Below are 22535 nucleotides of genomic sequence, written 5' to 3' on the forward strand. Positions count from 1 at the left end.
TGTCTTCTTTATTCCTCTATTGATGAACACTTAGATTGATTCCATATCTTGGCTATTAGTAATGCCACAATGAACTCTGGTGTCCCTATATTGTTTCAAATTAGTGGTTTTGTCTTCTTCTGGTAAATACCCAAAATAGAAATTGCTGGATCATATGGTAGTTCTTTGCCAGCAAAGGTCCGTCTAGTCAAAGGTTATAGTTTTTCCAGTAGTCATGCGTGGATGTGAGAGTTGGACCATAAAGAAGGCTGGGCACTGAAGAACTGAAGCTTCCGAACTGTGGTGTTGGAGAAGACTCTTGAGAGTCCCTTGGACTGCAAGGAGATCAAACTAGTCAAATCTAAAAGAAATCAATACTGAATACTCATTCGAAGGACTGAGGCTGAAGCTGAGGCTCCAATACTTTGGCCACCTGATTTGAAGAACTGACTCATTGGAAAAGACCCTGATGCTGGGAAAGATTGAAGGCAGGAGGAGAAGGGGATGACAGAGGATGAAATGGTTGGATGGCATCATCAACTCGATGGACATGAGTTTGAGCAAGCTTTGGGGGTTGATGATGGACAAGGATGCCTGTTGTGCTGCAATCCATGGGGTTTCAAAGAGTCAGACACAACTGAGGGACTGAACTGAACTGAACTGATGGTACTTCTATTTTTAATTTTGTGAGGAACCTCCACATTCTGTTTTCCATAGTGACTGCATCAATTTACAGTCTCTGCAACAGTACACAAATGTTCCCTTTTCTGCACAGGAATAAATGAACTTTAAAAAATCACCATTTTGTGCAAAATAACAATCACTGTTTCTTGGAAGAATTAATAAAGGATGCTTGATAATAAGACCAGTAGGTGATGGCTTCAGGCTCTCAGAGGGTCCTGCAAACCTAAGCTTCCTGACCACCTGAGTGCCAGTTGCCTCCAGTAGTCACAAGTAGCTCAGTGGCCCCAGAAGTTTCCCTTGGCTAGAGGAAGCTTCATTTGCTCCAAGATCCTAAAGAGGTCCTGTGAACCCAGGCTCCCAATCAAGCAGGTCACCAACCAACACCCATGGCATCAAGTTCATTCAGCTCCCACGACCATATCAAGTATCTTTTCTTACCAGAAACATAAGAAATTAGATGTCAATTACAGAATGACAATTGGAAAATTACAAGCAAATGCAAACTAAACAACACACTCCTGAACAACCATTGGTCAAAAAAAAGGGGGGAGGAAATCAAAAAATATCTTAAGACAAGTGAAGATGGAAATACAAAATACTAAAACTTGCAAGATGCAGTAAAAGCAATTCTAATAGGTAAGTTTATAAAGATAAAAAGAAAAAAATTACAAAAAGCAATCTATCTTTATCTCAAGTAACTAGAAAAAGAAATAAACTAAGCCCAAAGTTAGAAACAAGAAAGAAAATAACAAAGAGCAGAAATAAATGATAGAGATACAAGAAAAGCAATAGAAAAGACCAACAAAACTAAGAGTTGGCTTATTTGAAAGGTAAACCTGAGAAACCTTTAGCAAGATTAGCACAGAAAAACAGAGAGAGCAGCTTTATTCACAATAGTTAAGACATGGAAACAACCTAAGAATCTATCAAAAGATGAATGGATAAGTAATATTTTACATACAGTGAAATATCCTTCAACCTTGAGAAAGAAGAAAATATTGCCTTGTGCAAAAATATAGATGAAACTTGAGGGCCTTATGCTAAGTAAAATAAATTAGAAAGACAAACACAAGTACTGTATGTTCTCACTTTTATGTGAAATTAAAAAAAAAGGCAAACAGAAAAATAGCTAGTAAAAGGACGGTTACTAGGGGCTGATATTGGGAGAAACAGAAAATGTTGGTTAAAGAGTACAAATTCTCAGCACTAAAATACTTTTTGGGGATTTAATTTACACATGGTGACTATAACAATATGTGCGTGTTAAGTCACTTCAGTCTTTGCGACTCCAGGGACTGTAGCCCACCAGGCTCCTCTGTGGAATTCTCCAGGTGAGAAAGCTGGAGTGGGGAACCATGCCCTTCTCCAGGGGATCTTCTCCATCCAGTAATCAAACACTAGTCTCTTAAGTTTCCTGCATTGCCAGGCAGGTTCTTTACCACTAGTGCCACCTACTGTATTACATACTTCAAATTCACTAAAAGAGTATATCTTAAATATTCTCACTACAAAAAAATAAATAAATGTATAGTAAATGGGAGAACAGATGGGTTAACTAGTTTTTGGTAAATATCTGCAATATATACATGTATAAATCATTACAATGTACACCTGGAGCTTGAACATGTTGTAAGTCAATGATACCTCAATAAAGCCAGAGGAAAATAAAATATAAATAAATAAAAATTATGGATGAAAATTAAAGGAAATTGGAATTCCACCTAATTTCGACCTTCTCCCCACCAGGTTCTTATGAATTACCAAATAAACATAGTAACTTTATAGTAAAGAAGCCTAAAAGACACCGTGTTATCCAAGTGTTCAAAGTTCATATCATCAGTAATAGAATAAGTAAATACCAGGTTCCTTCTAATAAAATGCAGCTGGGGTGGACACAATATCAGTTTTGTGGAGTCTCATTGTCAAAAAGGAAAATTCTAATTCTGCATACACACTAGGCAAATATAAATTGAAAAACATTGTATAAAATAAATGGCCTATACTCTTCAGAAATATTTAGCTATTAAAGGCAAAGAAAAACTGAAAAATGGTTTCAGATTAAAGGACACTAAGAGACATAACACTTAAATCTAATTTGTTATCCTGAATTAGATCTTCGCTTTAGGAAATACTCTCAGGAACAGTTAGGGATGGGTGTGCATATACACTATTTCAGAAAAATATTTAAATTCATATTAACATTATATAATTATAGACAGAATGGCAAAGCACCCATGGTAAAACATTAACCCTATGAAATCTGGTGGAGGTCTAAATCTGTACTATTTTCTTTTCTGTAAGTTTTATTGCTGTTGAATTGTAATTCGAATGTGGTGTATTTGTATTTGAAACTTTATTATGCTTGAAACCACTTGATGTTGTCATAGCATATGATAACCAGTGACCTTTCAGCTTCATATTTGTAAAAAGAATACAATGTATGGCAATGAGGCTAATAAAATAGTAGAGAATGAGTGAATCTGAACTGGAAGCTAGAGCTAGTTTCTATAACTGAAGGCATATTCGTGACAATACGCCTGCACTTCTGAGATACACTAAGAACAAATAATTGAGGATGTGTTTAGGGAATATGCTGCACTGGAATCAGTATGAGAAGTGGGCAAAGATTGGGAGATATTGTCCTGAAGAGGAGGAATCTTTCTCTAAGATAAAAGAAGATGATCCTTCAGCGCATTTAGCTTCCATTTTTAGCAGAGAAAATGCTTTCATCGTCAGTTCTTCAGTAAAGTTGCCTGTGACCCAAATTCACATGGGCTGTGTAAATGTCAATTTACCAAATATTGGTTGGAGGCTTAGGGTTGGCAATGATAGAGTCTCAGATCTCCTAGCTGTTGTTGACCATAACAAGAGAACTCAGGTAAAAATCTATTGTCATTACCTGATTTGTCATATACAAGTTGCTTAAGCTTAGGTAAGTCTCATATCTACTCTTCAGTTTTCTCATCTAGAAAGTGAGAAAAAAAAAACACTTATATCCTGCCTGTGATAAAAAAAAAATTCCATGTAAGAAGTATGAAAATACAAGCAACAAAAATAATAGCTTTTTGAAAGTAATCTTTATTTTAGATTACAAATAAATATTATAGCAACATGGCTAGGATTCAAAATCATAAACACTAAATTTATACATTTCAAGAAAAATAGTCTACACATACAAAAAGATATTTCTTTTTCAAGCATAAAAGGAATAGAAGAAATGGGAAATTTCAAAGCTTTTTCAAGTTAGATAGTGAGATACTCTGGTACCGTATCAGGTATACCAAACAATAAGAATTCCGTAAGTACAACGTGGTTCAAAGAACTAAACTATGTCTTTTAAATTCTTAAAAGATTTTTGCTCTGTGATAGTTCTTTTGTGTGGCCCCAATGATTTACTAAAAGTTATTTTATAGACATGATTCTTGGTTCTTCATTTCTTGGAAAGTAGTTTAAGGACAAATGTATATACCCCCTAGTATTGTTTATGGCTAGTTTGAGAAAAAACTCACAGACACGCAAAGGCAAAGACATCAGAATCAACGTACATGAGAGCCACACAAGAAACTGAGAGGAAGATGTGGGATGTTTTTCTTTTTAATAATTTAGGGGAAAGGGCTTGAATCAATCATATCTAAACTAAACTTTAGAGGCCCCCAAAACTAAAACTAGTCTTTCATTTGGAGAAGGCAATGGTAACCCATTCCAGTACTCTTACCTGGAAAATCCCATAGACGGAGGAGACTGATGGGCTGCAGTCCATGGGGTCGTGAAGAATCGGACATGACTGAGTGACTTCACTTTCACTTTTCACTTTCCTGCATTGGAGAACGAAATGGGAACCCACTCCAGTGTTCTTGCCTGGAGAATCCTAGGGACAGGGGAGCTTGGTGGGCTGCCATCTATGGGGTTGCACAGAGTCGGACACGACTGAAGCGACTTAGCAGCAGCAAAACTAAAACAGACATTTAAGAACCATACAAAACTCAGGTGTTGCCAAGATTTTACTTTATTCCTCATTCCATTTTTTAGCTCAATATGGTGCAGTTTAAAGTGTTACATACACAGTGCACTTATTTCAGGTGGAGATGGTATCAATAATATAGGAAACAACACTATTACTTAAATTAAAAGTGCATTTATTTATTTATTTGAAAAATACATGCTAATTTTCATAAGAACTTTCTAACCACAAATAATCAAATGAGATGGAGCTTAGAAAAGAAAAAAACTGCCATTTTCATAAAGCTTTTATCATAAAATTTTTCCCGTATATTTTCAAGTAATTCCTTCAAATACCCATTGGATTCACCAATACATTTTTCAGAGTCTCGCACTTGGTCGCTTTGGATATTATTTACTGCTTCTTGGGTTATGCAGATGCTACAAACACTTATTTCACCTAACAATACCTAGCCTATGATGACCATTACTTTATGAGCTGTATAGCACAGCTTTAAACTTATTTCCACTTCCTTTCCACTTCTCACTGACTTGAAAAAAAGGGAAATAGGAAATTCTTACTTCTGTTGCATTACTGAGAGCACTTCTTGTTACAACTCATGCAAGTCACTTTGTTACTAGTGATAATGGGATATTATAGAATACAGACCAAAACTCCTCTCAATATTAACTAGCATTCAAAAAAAGAATAACAATGTTGGAGAAAATATGTAAAGTGTTTCAAAATGTCTTTCGTTAGACCAAAGATGGAAGACAAATTGTATGACAATTCTGCCTACAAAGCAAGAAATTAAACAACATATTCTAAGTTTTTTTTAAAGGAATTTTACCTGAATTTTATCAATTTTTATAATAAATTCTATGCTTCATTTTCAATTAACAAAATTATACTTTTATTAGGTTTGTGTACTAAAAACTTAATATTCATGTTTGGTGCATTTTTACATGGCTGTCATTACCACTGAAGAATGATTAGTATTTAGACAGACTGTGTCTAATTCATATCTATTACCACAAACTGTGACCTTGTGAGTGTACACACTCATTAAGTGCTAATTGAGTGAATGAAAGAAAGACTGATGAGTGGATGACTGGAAAAACCATTGGTGAAGAGATATTCCATTTTACCATTCATGTCACCAGTATAACAGACATCCTTACCCCATTAATCTCTTTACGGCCCCTCTTACATCTCTGTTTCTGAGGGTGTAGATTAGAGGGTTGAGGCTAGGTGTGACAACAGTATAGAAGAGGGCAATGAACTTGCCTTGATCTTGAGAATTTCCTGATGGTGGCTGGAGGTATATGCACATGACTGGGATGTAAAAGAGGGATACGACCATAAGATGGGCTCCACACGTCCCAAAGACTTTCTGGAGTCCAGTTGTTGACTGCATCCTCAGCACTGCCCGGGCAATGGCACCATAGGAGCTGAGAATGATGAGAGGTACCAGAACAAAAATGGAGCTCGTGACCATGAGGGACAGCTCATTAACACGGGTATCAACACATGACAGTCGAAGCAGCGCTGGAACTTCACAGAAGAAATGGTCCACTTGGCGATGACCACACAGGGGTACCAAAAATGTAAAGAAGGAATGAAGTGCTGAGGTGGTAAAGCCACTTACCCAACAAGCCACAGCCAACAGTTGGCAGAAACGAGGGTGCATGAGGACAGTGTAATGCAGGGGTCTACACACAGCTGCATAACGGTCATAGGACATCACCATCAGTAGCACACATTCTGTGCATCCCAATGCAAGGACAAAATAAAGTTGAATCATGCAACCAGTGTAAGAGATGGTTTTTCCTGGACCCCAGAGGTTGACCAGCAACTGAGGGATGAAGCTGGTGGTGTAGCAGAGATCCAGAAAAGAGAGGTTTGAGAGGAAGAAGTACATGGGAGTGTGGAGATGGGAATCCAAGTATGACAAGATAATGATGAACAGGTTGCCTGTCAATGTCATCAGGTAGAACACCAAGACAACCACAAAGAGAACTACTTCCAGATGAGGCCAATTAGAAAAACCCAGTAGAACAAAGTAGCCTTCAGAGGTTGCATTCATTTTTTTCGTGGTCATTCATTACTTGTTATCTGAGGCAAGTATCATATATACCCTAGAAATGTAAAGAAATACTGCAAGAGCAAAAAAAAAAAAAATCACATCAGGGCCACCTGTAGTTACCTCTTTTGGGGTCTTTTAATTGGTTGTGTTTTATAAATGCAACTCCTGAAAAAAATGTTAGCAGTAGACAAATACTTGAATTTCAGCAAGCACGTTAAAAACAGTTAGCCTCACACTTGTAAGTCTGATTCAGGCTTTAAAACTCTGTCTACAGCTCGGAAACCATGGAGGATAATCAGCACATTGCCTAAAAGAAACTGTGTAATTAAACATAAGATTTATTATAAAGAATTATTGAGCTATAAAAGGAGAGGAACTATCAAAAAAAAATGTAGTTAGAACTCTAAATAATGTCTTGGGCCAAGGGACAGTATCCAAGAAAGGACAAGCTTGGAAAGGGGCACTTCCTGCTCAAGGCTGCAGTTCAGACCTCGTCAAAGAGGGTGTGGTTGAGTTCACTGGATGATGAAGTTAACTGTGGCTGAATCAAAAAATAGCAATTGTCAAAGAGTGAATTACAAAGATACATCACTTAGAGATCACTGCCATTTGAGGGGTAATAGGAAAATTTCAAGATTTTAAAAAAATTCTTTAGAATGAGACAGTATATCATGAGAAATATAAACCCACACGGTTTTGTTGCTTCTTCTGATGCAGATATAATTTTCTTCTTCCTTACACAGTTGCATAAATAACATAATACATTAATTTTAAACAGTAGCAGCTCTGAGATATATTTATCTGCTGCATGACCCATCCTTCAGCATTCTTATCGAAGTTAAAATAAGATATGAGACCAAAAATAGATGTAAGTAGAAAACAGGTAGGAAATTTAGGATTAAATTTCTACTTACAGTAAGAAAGGAAAATAAAGACCTCATCAAAGGTTGCTTTCATAGGCTGTAGAATGAAATATCTCTTCTCTATTTTTGAAATACAACATTATGGAGGATTCCCTGTATTTGTCTGCCTAATCTATGCCTCTTTATCTGTGGGCCAATGATCTCTTTGAAATCACCAACATAAATGTCTGCCTACACCATGTATTCTAATCTACTACATCAATACAGGAAGGCAGACTCTGAAAATTACTCTGATTATCATTACAACACAAGAAAGGATCCTGAGTCTACCAAAAAGATCTCATTTTAGCTGGAAGGAGGAACTAGTTGGAGCATATACTGTGTCAGGGAATGGACCCCTTTTCCTAGAGCAAACAGAGCCCTTATGGAAACAAAAGAATACTGTGTTTTGTCTTCCTTGACTGAGGCCACTGGGAGTATAAATCCCAAAGTAGCAATTAATGCCCTTCAAGGAGTTGTGCTAGGTTAGGACAGTTTCCTGCTTTCTCCCAAAGCAGAGTGGAAAGGACCACTTGAAATCACTCAGTTAGCTGACTCATTTCCCTGGACTGCCCTTGTGCATGCCCCACTCTGAGCTGAGCAAACACTCACAGCTCCACACTGGAAGGAGGACTGCCATGACCGAGGGAAAAGCTCAGTGTGGAATGCTGCGGCAGCTGAAAAATCAAATGGCCTCTGAGCAGGGAGGGGGCAGCCGTTATTGGCACTTACAGAGGCAGCACATCATGAACAGAACAAGTCTCTGATGGCAGTGAGACCACCACACCCAATACAATGACTATCTCCAAATAAACATCCCCAGCCTCTCTTACTCCAGCACTGCTCCCCACTGGGGCTGAGGGGGCCAGTGCTGGAAGGGAGAAGAGCACACACTACAAGGGAATGGAGCCAACTAATGCAACCCTCAGGGCTTCTGTTCCAGCAATGTGGGACCCACCATTGCCTTAAAAAGGGTGGTGACAGCAATTGAGCAGAGAGGATGTCTTGGCTCACACCTGGCTCTGGCCCTAGCCCCTTCCTCTCTAACCCCACCTCCTAACCAGGTGGTACTTGCCAGCACACTCTGAAGAAATATCTGTCTTGTATTCAAATCAAACTCAGCTTTTCCCCCAAAGCCACTGCACCCACACGAACTGTACAGGGGCACTCCCAAATCTGAACATTATTTCAAGCTTGCCAAGTGGTAAATGTTTCACTGAATTTCATAAAAACAGAGGAAGTCAAGCAAAATGAGAAGACAGAGTAACTTTTCTCAGTTGAAAAGGCAAGAGAACACTCCTAAAAAAAAAACTAATGAGATGAAATAAACAATTTACTAAAGAATTAAATAACCTCAGCTATGCAGATGACACCACCCTTATGGCAGAAAGTCAAAAGGAACTAAAGAGCCTCTTGATGAAAGTGAAAGAGGAGAGTGAAAAAGTTGGCTTAAAACTCAACATTCAAAAAACTAAGATAATGGCAACTAGTCCCATCACTTCATGGCAAATAGATGGGGAAACATTGGAAACAGTGACAAGCTTTATTTCCTTGGGCTCCTAAATCACTGCAGATGGTGACTGCAGCCATGAAATTAAAGATGCTTGCTTCTTGGAAGAAAAGCTATAACCAACATAGACAGCATATTAAAAAGCTGAAATGTTACTGCAAACAAAGGTTCGTCTAGTCAAAGCTAAGGTTTTTCCCATAGTCATGTATGGATGTGAGAGTTGAACCATAAAGAAGGCTGAGCACTGAAGAACTGATGCTTCTGAACTGTGGTGTTGGAGAAGACTCTTGAGAGTCCCTTGGACTGCAAGGAGACCAAACTAGTCAAACCTAAAGGAAATCAACCCTGAATACTCATTCAAAGGACTGAGGCTGAAGCTGAAGCTCCAATACTTTGGCCACCTGATGTGAAGAGCCAACTCATTAGAAAAGACCCTGATGCTGGGAAAGATTGAAGGCAGGAGGAAAAGGGGATGAGAGAGGATGAGACGGTTGTATGGCATCACCAACTCAGTGGACATGAGTTTGAGCAAGCTCTGGGATACGGTAAAGGACAGGACAATGCCTTGCTGTCATCCATGTGGTCACAAAGAGTCAGAGACGACTAAGCAACTGAACAACAACAAAAAAAGTTGAAAGCAGTAGTGATAAGAATACTAACTGAATAAATGGAAAGTGCAAGATGAAAAATGGATGAAAAGAATAGATGAAAACTATAAGAATTTTACCAAGAAAATAGAAAATTTTAAAAGAATAAGTCTGAACTGTAGCATACAATAACTAAAATTTAAAACACACTAGAAGGAATGAAAGAAAGTGACAGTAGCAGCAGCAGCAGAAGGAATGAACAGCAGACTAGGTGACAGAGAAAACTACATAAGGAATTTGAAGAATTACTTTAAAATCACCAACAGAAGTGTCCTTCGTCTCTTTTCACAGCCTTTGTTTTAAAGTCTATTTTATCTGATATAAGTATTGCTACTCCTGCTTTCTTTTGGTCTCCATTTGCATGGAATATCTTTTTCCAGCCTTTCACTTTCAGTCTGTATGTGTCCCTTGTTTTGAAGTGGGTCTCTTGTAGACAACATATATAGGGGTCTTGTTTTTGTATCCATTCAGCCAGTCTTTGTCTTTTGGTTGGGGCATTCAACCGATTTACGTTTAAGGTAATTATTGATAAGTATGATCCCATTGCCATTTACTTTATTGTTTTGGGTTCAGGTTTATACGCCCTTTTTGTGTTTCCTGTCTAGAGAGTATCCTTTAGAATTTGTTGGAGAGCTGGTTTGGTGGTGCTGAATTCTCTCAGCTTTTGCTTGTCTGCAAAGTTTTTGATTTCTCCTTCATATTTGAATGAGATCCTTTCTGGGTACAGTAATCTGGGCTGTAGGTTATTTTCTTTCATCACTTTAAGTATGTCTTGCCATTCCCTCCTAGCCTGAAGAGTTTCTATTGAAAGATCAGCTGTTATCCTATGGGAATCCCCTTGTATGTTATTTGTTTTTCCCTTGCTGCTTTTAATATTTGTTCTTTGTGTTTGATCTTTATTAATTGGATTAATATGTGTCTTGGGGTGTTTCGCCTTGGGTTTATCCTATTTGGGACTCTCTGGGTTTCTTGGACTTGGGTGATTATTTCCTTCCCCATTTTAGGGAAGTTTTCAACTATTATCTCCTCAAGTATTTTCTCATGGTGTTTCTTTTTGTCTTCTTCTTCTGGGACTCGAATGTTGGAGCGTTTAATATTGTCCTGGAGGTCTCTGAGATTGTCCTCATTTCTTTTAATTCGTTTTACTTTTTTCTTCTCTGATTCATTTATTTCTACCATTCTATCTTCTACTTCACTAATCCTATCTTCTGCCTCCGTTATTCTACTATTTGTTGCCTCCAGAGTGCTTTTGATCTCATTTATTGCATTATTCATCATATATTGACTCTTTTTTATTTCTTCTAGGTCCTTGTTAAACCTTTCTTGCATCTTCTCAAAGACAGAAATACAGATCAATGGAACAAAATAGAAAGCCCAGAGATAGATCCACGCACCTATGGACACCTTATCTTCAACAAAGGAGGCAAGAATATACAGTGGATTAAAGACAATCTCTTTAACAAGTGGTACTGGGAAAACTGGTCAACCACTTGTAAAAGAATGAAACTAGAACACTTTCTAACACCATACACAAAAATAAACTCAAAATGGATTAAAGATCTAAACGTAAGACCAGAAACTATAAAACTCCTAGAGGAGAACATAGGCAAAACACTCTCCAACATAAATCACAGCAGGATCCTCTATGACCCACCTCTCAGAATACCGGAAATAAAAGCAAAAATAAACAAATGGGACCTAATTAAAATTAAAAGCTTCTGCACAACAAAGGAAACTATAAGCAAGGTGAAAAGACAGCCTGCAGAATGGGGGAAAATAATAGCAATTGAAGCAATGGACAAAGAATTAATCTCAAAAAAACACAAGCAACTCCTGCAGCTCAATTCCAGAAAAATAAATGACCCAATCAAAAAATGGGCCAAAGAACTAAATAGACATTTCTCCAAAGAAGACATACAGATAGCTAACAAACACATGAAAAGATACTCAACATCACTCATTATTAGAGAAATGCAAATCAAAACCACAATGAGGTACCATTTCACACCAGTCAGAATGTCTGCGATCCAAAGTCTACAAGCAATAAATGCTGGAGAGGGTGTGGAGAAAAGGGAACCCTCTTACACTGTTGGTGGGAATGCAAACTAGTACAGCCACTATGGAGAACAGTGTGGAGATTCCTTCAAAAACTGGAAATAAAACTGCCTTATGACCCAGCAATCCCACTGCTGGGCATACACACCGAGGAAACCAGAACTGGAAGAGACACGTGTACCCCAATGTTCATCACAGCACTGTTTATAATAGCCAGGACATGGAAACAACCTAAATGTCCATCTGCAGATGAATGGATAAGAAAGCCATGGTACATATACACAATGGAGTATTACTCAGCCATTAAAAAGAATACATTTGAATCAGTTTTAATAAGGTGGATGAAACTGGAGCCAATTATACAGAGTGAAGTAAGCCAGAAAGAAAAACACCAATACAGTATACTAATGCATATATATGGAATTTAGAAAGATGGTAATGATAACTCTGTATGCGAGACACTAAAGAGACACAGATGTATAGAACAGTCTTTTGGACTCTGTGGGAGAGGGAGAGGGTGGGATGATTTGGGAGAATGGCATTGAAACATGTATAATATCATATAAGAAACGAATTGCCAGTCTAGGTTCGATGCAGGAAACAGGATGCTTAGGGTTAGTGCACTGGGATGACCCAGAGAGATGGTATGGGGAGGGAGGAGGGAGGGGGGTTCAGGATTGGGAACACATGTACACCCGTGGCGGATTCATGTTGATGTATGGCAAAACCAATACAATATTGTAAAGTAAAAATAATAATAATAATAAAATATTTTTAAAAATAAAATAAAATCACCAAATGAGACTAGCAAAAAGAAAACAGAATTTCAAAAAATGAGCTTCTCGGTGCTGCTCACTGCAGGGTGGAGTCCAACACCCTTGTCAAAGCCAAAAAATCTACCACCACCTTGTGACAACAACCTCCTCCCCTGCCCTGCCACCGCCACCACCTGTGTCACCACCACTTGGGGACAGGATGGATAATTAGGCCACAGTCTTTAGTGAGGAGACATATTCCTCAGTTCTGTGGTGTTCTTCATCACACATTTATGAAGTTTCTGAAGGGCACTGGAGACTATTGCCAAGCACAGCACGACCTCTATGTAGACAAGTGATTTGTAGAAATTCACTACCACTCCAATAAGAAGCTCCCAGTGAGTAACCTGGACACAGAAGAACTGAACTGAAATTCACAGAGCATTTTTTACAAGACTTCTGGCCTGGATGGAGTAAACCTCAGCACACTTCATTTCTATCACCTTAGTATTACTGGACCAAAGAATTGTTGCTTCTTGTTAGGAGGGTCATTTCATTTCCCATTACTCTCAACTTCATACTCTAAAGCACTGAGTATTTCAAGTGGAGTATATTGAAGTAGATTCAGTTTCTTTGCATAATTTCTGTTATTCAATTTTTAAATTTTTTCATAATCTTATTGAGCATTTTTTAACTAAATTAACATGCTTCAAATGAACCAACAAGATCCTGTGGAACTCATATACAAGAACATGAGATTTCTTATTACACACAATCAAATTAATGCAAACTTAAACAACTGTATAGAGGAACTTAAGTACCACAATAATAAGAGTATGTGTTGCTGTTCAGTCGCTCAGTCCTGTCTGACTCTTTGCATCCCCATGGACTGCAGCACGCCAGGCTTCCCTGTCCATCACCAACTCCCGGAGTTTACTCAAACTCAAGTCCACTGAGTCAGTGATGCCATTTCATCCTCTGTCATCCCCTTCTCCTCCCGCCTTCAATCTTTCCCAGCATCAGAGTCCTTCACTATCTCATGGAGGTTTCTCAAACTCATTTCCATTGAGTCAGTGATGCCATCCAGCCATCTCATCCTCTGTGGCTCCTTTCTCATCCTGCCCTCAATCTTTCCCAGCATCAGGGTCTTTTCCAATGAGTCAGCTCTTCACATTGGGTGGCCAAAATATTGGAGCTTTAGCATCAGTCCTTTCAATGAATATTCAGGGATGATTTCCTTTAGGACTGACTGGCTCAATCTTCTTGCTGTCCAAGGGACTTTAAGAGTCTTCTCCAGTACCTCAGTTTGAAAGCATTAATTCTTCTACACTCATTCTTTTTTTATGGTCTAACTCTAACATCCATACATGACTACTGAAAAAAACACAGCTTTGACTATACGGACCATTGTCAGCAAAGTTTTACCACAATTATAAGAGTATGTGAAGTTACCACAATAATAAGAGTGTGTGAAGAAACTTACAACACTATTCTTGAGAAAGAAGGCATCTGTGATCTCAGCTGGCCTTTTGATGATGGTGCTGAATAGTAAGGACTTGTTCATAAATTTAGAAGTTGAATGACTCCTTACTAAGATAAATGAACCCCCTTTGAGATAGTGCTTTATCTTTTAGCTAAAACTTGTTCACATGGTAAGATCATGAGGCTCCAAGGGATAGAGTGGAAGCATGCAACACCTCTGAAGTCCAGTGCAATATTCCTTCTGCCACACACGTTCTATTAGCCAAGCAAGTCACAGGACCAGTCAAAATTCAAAATTCAAGGGAGGAAACACTTGAGAAACACTAACACATCACTCAAAATTTTCCAAGCCAGGCTTCAGCAATATGTGAACCGTGAACTTCCAGATGTTCAAGCTGGTTTTAGAAAAAGCAGAGATCAAATTGCCAACATCCGCTGGATCATGGAAAAAGCAATAGAAAAACATCTATTTCTGCTTTATTGACTATGCCAAAGCCTTTGACTGTGTGGATCACAATAAATTGTGGAAAATTCTGAAAGAGATGGGAATACCAGACCACCTGACCTGCCTTTTGAGAAACCTATATGCAGGTCAGGAAGCAACAGTTAGAACTGGACATGGAACAACAGACTGGTTCAAAATAGGAAAAGGAGTATGTCAAGGCTGTATATTGTCACTCTGCTTATTTAATTTCTATGCAGAGTACATCATGAGAAATGCTGGGCTGGAAGAAACACAAGCTGGAATCAAGATTGCCAGGAGAAATCTCAATAACCTCAGATATGCAGATGACACCACCCTTATGGCAGAAAGTGAAGAAGAACTAAAAAGCCTCTTGAGGAAAGTGAAGGAGGAGAGTGAAAAAGTTGGCTTAAAGCTCAACATTCAGAAAACGAAGATCATGGCATCTGGTCCCATCACTTCATGGCAAATAGATGGGGAAACAGTGGAAACAGTGGCAGACTTTAATTTGGGGGGCTCCAAAATCACTGCAGATGGTGACTGCAGCCATGAAATTAAAAGACGCTTACTCCTTGGAAGAAAAGTTATGACCAACGTAGATAGCATATTCAAAAGCAGAGACATTACTTTGTCGGCTAAGGTCCGTCTAGTCAAGGCTATGGTTTTCCCAGTGGTCATGTATGGATGTGAGAGTTGGACTGTGAAGAAGGCTGAGCACCGAAGAATTGATGCTTTCGAACTGTGGTGTTGGAGAAGACTCTTGAGAGTCCCTTGGACTGCAAGGAGATCCAACCAGTCCATTCTGAAGGAGATCAGCCCTGGGTGTTCTTTGTAAAGAATGATGCTAAAGCTGAAACTCCAGTACTTTGGCTACCTCATGCGAAGAGTTGACTCATTGGAAAAGACTCTGATGCTGGGAGGTATTGGGGGCAGGAGGAGAAGGGGATGACAGAGGATGAGATGGGTGGATGGCATCACTGACTCGATGGACGTGAGTCTGAGTGAACTCCGGGAGTTGGTGATGGACAGGGAGGCCTGGCGTGCTGCGATTCATGGGGTCGCAGAGTAGGACATGACTGAGCAACTGAATTGAACTGAACTGAACACATCACTTGTGCATGGAAGGAGCTAATCACACACATTGCAGAGAGTGTGGAGAGAGAAAAAGGTAGCTATTTTTGCTAACCATCTTCAACAGACACTATGCTTCCCCTGTAATTAATGAATTCCTTATCTATTTTGTGTCAAGTCTACCATTATATCTTTAGTGTGTGTGTATGAATCCCTGAAAAACCAATGATTAGTGTTACTTTTTAAATAAATATTAGTTGAATAAATTCCTTAGAAAATACTAAAGAATAATCTTTTAGAGAGGAAATATCTATAATAACTCTAACTTTGAATCAGAACCATATGGAGAGAAATAAGGTGGGTGTTCCCTGGTAGCTCAGTTGGTAAAGAATCTGCCTGCAGTGCAGGAGACACAGGATCCATCCCTGGGTCAGGAAGATCCTTTGGAAAAGGAAAGGGCAAACCACTCCAGTATCTTTGCCTGGAAAATCCATGGACAGAGGAGCCTAGTGGACTGCAGTCCAGGGGATCACAAAGAGTTGAGCATGACTGAGTGACTAAAACTTTCACTTTCAAGGTGGGTGTAATTTATGTGAAATTAAAAGGAATTTTATTCATTAAAAAATACTTCCAGCTAAAACAATTCTTAATCATAAAATTTCTGAAATTCTTGTAATTTTCTCATACTTGTCTGAAGTTGTTTACCAACTTATTTTTGTTTGTAGTGTGATTCCCAACCTCTCTCACACACACACACACAAAAGTGGTTTCTGCTAATGTGTTGAGCAGACATTTAATATTTTATATGCCCTTTGGAGCTGGGTAACTTAACATTTGAAACTTGACAATTTGTTTTATTATGTAATTGATTAAAACCATATATTTACATTGTCTGGGAACATGTGGTTATAGTTCTGTGGGAGAAATAACTTGTCAGGGTTCACCAGCTTATAAAAACACAGTGTAAGGACTTAAACATTAAATAAATAATGAAATGCATTTCTCTTTAAAAATGAAAACAATTTAAGGAGTCTCTAGGACAACATCAAGGGTACCAACATTCACCTTATAGGGATCCCAGAAAGAGGACAGAGAGAGAAGCGTATGGAATATGTAAATGTGGAGCTGCACCTTGAAGCAAGCAGAGTTGGAGTGTTCCCTAGGCTCAGGCTGGGACATGAGCCTGGGGGCCAGTCTTGGGAAACTGGTCAGTCACTCATGCAGTTTTCAATCCTCTCTCTCCTCACTGCTTTAGGAGCAAGCAAGTGTGCACGGCTCCTAAGGAGTGGAGTCCAAGCTTCCCACAGCCCTTCTCTTAATCTCACAAGTCCCCCAATCAGTCAATGGGGCTCGTCTACTCTGTCGAGGAACACAGAGCTGGGGTGCCCAGAATCTGACTGGAATCACTCACTCCCTGGCGAGGATCTCTGCCCATGTCAACTCTCTTTTCTTCTGAGTCCCATCCCAAGGGTACAGGTCCTGACCTGATGCTTCTCTTCCTAAGTGGCTTCCATATGGGTATTTCTTATAGCCTTGGTTGTACAGGAGTCTTTCTCCCAGTCTCCAGTTAGTTTCCAGTAAGAATTGTTCCACTTGTAGGTGTAATTTTTGTGCATTCATTAGGGGAGGGAGTTTCCCCATCCCCCTATTCCACCATCTGTTTGCTTCCTATGCATAATTCATCTAATGGGACTGCAAGATGCAGAATTTATATCAAATGACAACTTCCTCCTCCTTAGTCTTTAGCACTTCCCTTTAGATCATGTCAATGAAAGGTATTCAGTACCTTATCCACTTTTTAAATCATTTAAACAATTAGTATTAAGTATCATCTACTTTTTTCATCATCTTAATATATATCTTTGACTACTAAGGATTTTTTTATTACTTTTGACAGAAGCAAATAGATACTTTTGTGAACTCATGTATCTGGAAGATTATTAAGATTTATTAGAATGTTTTATAATAATCAGAATAAATACTAACTGCACTGATATAATATGATATGAAAGTTATTTGTTGTCTTCATAATTATTTTGGATGACTACTTAGTTTAACTCAAACAAAAATTTTAAATCTGAGAATTTCATAGTAATATTAATGGCATAGAGTGGTCACATAAATATTTGATTCCAATAGTACATTTCCACAGAATTAATATCACATTGTGTATGCACTCTATGATAGCAGTTACATATAATATAAGTTATTCATTATATTTTACTGTTAATGTACTTTTATTTTTGTTTTACTTTTTTTTTTTTTTTTGCCATACTGTGAGGCATGTGGGATCTTAGTTTACTGACCAGGGATTGAATCCATACCCCTTACACTGGAAGTGCAGAATCTTAAACACTGTACCATTATGAAAGTCCCTACATTACCTCTTATATTTATTTATTTTGCTTCCTAAATGTTCATATTCACCAACAAATGGAGACAGATGTGTCCATGGCAATCCCTGAGAGATGGATCAAACTACTTCCTGACATACTTCTGAGAATATGTCTCCTGGGCAAGAGAGACAGGATAAGGATTCAGAACAGGGAGAAGAAATGAAGTGTAACATATTCATATACCTTCTTTTTTTCATGGTGAGAAAAGTTCAAATATATCATCATGTAATCAGCACAGCCCTTACACATCCATACATGCGCATGTGTGCATGTGTGTGTATGTCTGTGTATGTGTGTGTAGTTGAGAGCATGGCTAGGAGGGACATAGTGCTCTCTGAGAAGACAATCATCCTGGGATCAGACGTGGCCCTGATTACAACAAATCTTCCCAGTGCATGGTCTTAGAAAAGAGAATTAGGGAGATATACATCCTCTGAATTTTGGGAGGTTATACAGAGAGTGTTTAGACAAAAATCGGGAGTGGCTTATCAAAAGCAAATACTATCTACTTTTTTCTTCAAATATTAGGATTAAAGGTATGTGATATAACTGATGCCTTAAAAGAAAAGAGCGTTGTAGAAAACAGTGGATTAAAATGTGCACATGGATAGACAATACCAAAAGCGTTATTCAGTTCTGGAAATTATTTTAATCAGTTCTTTTCTCCTTATCTGAAGAGTATAAGGATTTACTCAGTTTGCAGTATCCCTGTCATAAAATTGTTATAAGTTGCTCTAAAATAATTATTTCTCAGGAAATAGGCATATCTCTTATTGTTGGGTAATGCAAATGCCTAGATTATCCTGTAAATGTTACTCCAAACAAATGATAACATAGTTTCTGCTGAGCTATGGTAAGGCATCACCCAGCTAAATATTAGGTGCTTGATGAAAAGGCTATGGGTGAATTGTGGAAAGCAATGGGAAATCTTCTCTACAAACTAATGGCCAATTTATATAAATTGTATCTATTATTCAAGCATTTTGAAATGCGATTTCAGAATAACAAAAGTTAATATTTACCGAGGGTTTTTTGTATGCAAGGCACTGTATTGTTTCAGGTAAAATATCTGATAATGTCTCAGACGTTTTCCTTTGACTAATAGGAGCCAAACATTTCATTATGAAAACTGAGATTAATCAGGGATTGAGTTAGTTAAGGAGCATTTCTAATTATGTGATGCTGACCCAAAATGAATCACTTCTGCTGGATCATTTCCAAAGCAGAACTATACAGAATGTGCTTGTCTTGGATCTTGAGGCTGGGTAAGGTGGTACATGATCCCAAGCCATTGAGTTATTAAAATTATCTTGGCTCCTTCCTCTGTCACTGAAACTCCATCTCAAGATTCAAACCTTCACACACATGTCAATGTCCAGTGGCCACATAATCTTTTATCACTTTGAATAGGAATAGGCAAATACAATTTAAAATAGGGCATGAAGCTCTTATGTCTTTATATTAATATCACAGTGCATATTTGCTTGATGACTGACTGAATATAGTTATTTCAATAACCTGGTAATAATAGGGAATACTGCAGGCCATATGAGTTGAGTTTAGATGACGATAAAAGTCAATTTTAATTCCTTATTTTTCATTCATGGTTTCCCTCTATAATGTTTCCATTTTAACTCAAAACAACTCAGCAAGCAAGACTGGAAAGGCTTCATCATCCTTACTTCATACAGAAATCATTAATCAGAGGCTTTAGGTCAAGAAAATGTATCAGGTGAGAGACAGAAAAATGTCTGTGCCAAAGTGTTATACTGCCTGTGATGGTCCTTTCTGCAGACACCTGACACCTCTCCTTGAGCATCTCACTCTTTTTCTGTAACAATGATTAAAATGAAACATTCTTGCTATGAACATAAAGCTGACCTCTACTACATGTATCTCAAGCTCCCTGCACAAAGGTCAACAGAGCAAATCCTGAAAACAATAGAAAGTGCAATGAAGAAATCAGATATTACCTGGTATAGTTTTATTAATATTCTTAAGTCAGTTTAAATATTTCGAAGCACTCACTTCACTGTCTTGGACAACTTATTTTTTCAAATGTCTATGAATTTCATGAGGTTTTAAGAAGTACTTAACACAGGATGACTTTTTATTCATCCTGTGCATCTAAGAATATAGAATGACTACCAGCATGCATTAGCCTTTGGGCAGTCAAGCCTCCCTGTGTGCCATCCACAACTAGGTTTCTCCCATTCCCCACATCCCCGGACTTTCCCTAACACAGGCGTTTGCATTTATGCTTACAGCCTAAATGGGACAAGGATACTTATGAAATGAAATCTTTGCAATATCACTACCTAGGAAAGAGTAAGGTGTTCTCCTTTTTTGGTCAGAATTTCCCCCTTAGTTCTTCCATCAGTGTCACTGAGAAAGCTGCAGTTCTTCCCAAATACAGGAGAATAGAACTAGTTTTTTAAAACAATTGTGTGTTTAACTGACAAAACAGATGACAACTTCTCCTCATCCAGAGCTTTTATGTAACAACATAGGCTATTATTTAGAAGTGAAGATATATAAGAAAATGTTTGGGGTTTTAAAAAAAGATAAGTAAACAATTGTCTCTTTTTCTTGCCACAGCCTTAACTGAATTTCTTTGCTACATGTCGAATATAGATATTCAATTATATTAATTAATTTAATTAGATATAGTGCAAGGTAAATATATGAAAATTAGTTTAAATAATGTAAATGCATTTAATATTTTATGTGTGAGCAAATTTTTCAACAATCATACCCATCAAGGGTTCTTGTCATCATGCAGAGTTGTTACTCCATATTTAACAGAATTTTGAATCAGTCCACTTATTTCTGACCTTTTTTCCTACTGTTTAAATCCCATGACAACAGTAAATGCAAAATAATCTGAAAAAACTCAATGTTCAATAAATGTTTGTTGAATGAACAACTGAAGAAAGCAACTAAGCAACCAAAGAAGAGGAAATAAATAGAAATCTTAAGACCTTTATTTGATAAAATGAAGGCGTGAAAGAAAATTGTACTGAAATTTTTTTTCCAGTTTATGCTTGCTGACTAGACATATATTGGACAAATCAACGGGTACAGTGAACATAGGATAGGACTGGGTTTCAGGATGAGTGTAACTCCCAAACTGTTTAAATTTAAATTGTAGTTAAGAAATTTATCTCTTTGACTCACTAGAGCTTGTTAAGAGTAATATAAGGATTTATATTTCTATCTGAAATAATCTTTCTGATGACTTTGCCTTTCGTTTATTCAGGTCATGAGTCTCAATTGTTCTTTGTGGCAAGACAACAGCATGTCTGTGAAAAGCTTTGCATTTGTCAAATTCTCTGAGGTCACTGAACAGTGTTTCCTTTTATTTTCCCTCATTCTATTCATGTTTTTAGCATCACTGACAGGCAATGCTCTCATAGCCCTTGCCATCTGGACCAATCCAGCCCTCCATACCCCCATGTACTTCTTCCTGGCCAACTTGTCTCTCTTGGAGATTGGATACACTTGCTCTACTATACCCAAGATGCTGCAGAACCTTGTGAGTGAGGCCCGAGGAATCTCTCGGGAGGGCTGTGCTACACAGATGTTTTTCTTTACATTATTTGGTATCAGTGAGTGCTGTCTTTTGGCAGCCATGGCTTTTGATCGCTATATGGCCATATGCTTCCCACTTCATTATGCAACACAAATGAGTCATGGAATGTGTGTCCATTTAGCAATGATTTCTTGGGGAGTGGGTTGCATAGTAGGCTTGGGCCAAACCAACTATATTTTCTCTTTAGACTTCTGTGGCCCATGTGAAATAGACCACTTCTTCTGTGATCTCCCACCTATTCTGGCACTAGCCTGTGGGGATACATCCCATAATGAGGTTGCAGTCTTTGTTGCAGCCATTCTTTGCATTTCCAGTCCATTTTTATTAATCATTGCTTCTTATGGCAGAATTCTAGCTTCTGTGTTGGTCATGCCCTCCCCTGAAGGCCGTCAAAAAGCTCTTTCCACCTGTTCTTCCCACCTGCTGGTAGTAACACTCTTCTATGGCTCAGCATCTGTCACCTACTTGAGGCCCAAGTCTAGCCATTCACCAGGGGTAGATAAACTCCTGGCCCTCTTCTATACTGTGGTGACATCCATGCTCAACCCTATCATCTACAGTTTACGGAACAAGGAAGTCAAGACAGCTCTTTGGAGAACTCTGGGCAAGAAAAATGTTTTGACTCACAGGTAGATACCAAAGGACCACACCAATTTCTTTGAAAAAGATGCACACTCAACCTCAGAGGAAGGAAAAAAAGAAAGAAAGACAGAGGTAGGGATAAAGAGAGGGAGTATGGAGGGAGGAAGGAAGGGTGAAAGGAGAGAAAGAAAGAAAGAGGGAGAGAAGGAGAGAGGGAGTGTAGGAGGTTGAGGGGGAAGAAGGAAGGAAGACAGAAAGGAAGGAAGGAAACTCTGTACTTGTCAAGGTGTTTTTTTAAGAAACTTCTTTAGTAACAGTGATTTTAATTTTGGAGATAGTTCTCTTCTTATAGCAAAAGTTCTGATTGCCAAATTCTGAAAGAAAATTGGCT

The 22535-nt window shown here is 38.2% G+C and overlaps 2 protein-coding genes across 2 annotated transcripts; one reads left to right on the forward strand and one right to left on the reverse strand.

Moving 5' to 3' along the window:
- Positions 1-5780: 5780 nt before the first annotated feature.
- On the reverse strand, positions 5781-6704 carry LOC138069464 (olfactory receptor 2J3-like). Its single transcript, XM_068960772.1, has one exon. It carries the CDS (start codon positions 6702-6704, stop codon positions 5781-5783), a length of 924 nt encoding a protein of 307 aa, XP_068816873.1.
- A 14513-nt stretch (positions 6705-21217) lies between these two features.
- Positions 21218-22195, forward strand: LOC138069554 (olfactory receptor 10C1-like). Its single transcript, XM_068960883.1, has one exon. It carries the CDS (start codon positions 21233-21235, stop codon positions 22193-22195), a length of 963 nt encoding a protein of 320 aa, XP_068816984.1. The 5' UTR covers positions 21218-21232.
- Positions 22196-22535: the final 340 nt, after the last annotated feature.

This window comes from Capricornis sumatraensis, chromosome 22 (genome assembly GCF_032405125.1).
Source record: "Capricornis sumatraensis isolate serow.1 chromosome 22, serow.2, whole genome shotgun sequence".
Lineage (NCBI taxonomy): Eukaryota > Metazoa > Chordata > Mammalia > Artiodactyla > Bovidae > Capricornis > Capricornis sumatraensis.

Bases quoted from the DNA above. Each gene is read 5' to 3' on its own strand.
- LOC138069464 (XM_068960772.1), bottom strand. From the start codon at position 6,704: ATGACCACGAAAAAAATGAATGCAACCTCTGAAGGCTACTTTGTTCTA.
- LOC138069554 (XM_068960883.1), top strand. From the start codon at position 21,233: ATGAGTCTCAATTGTTCTTTGTGGCAAGACAACAGCATGTCTGTGAAA.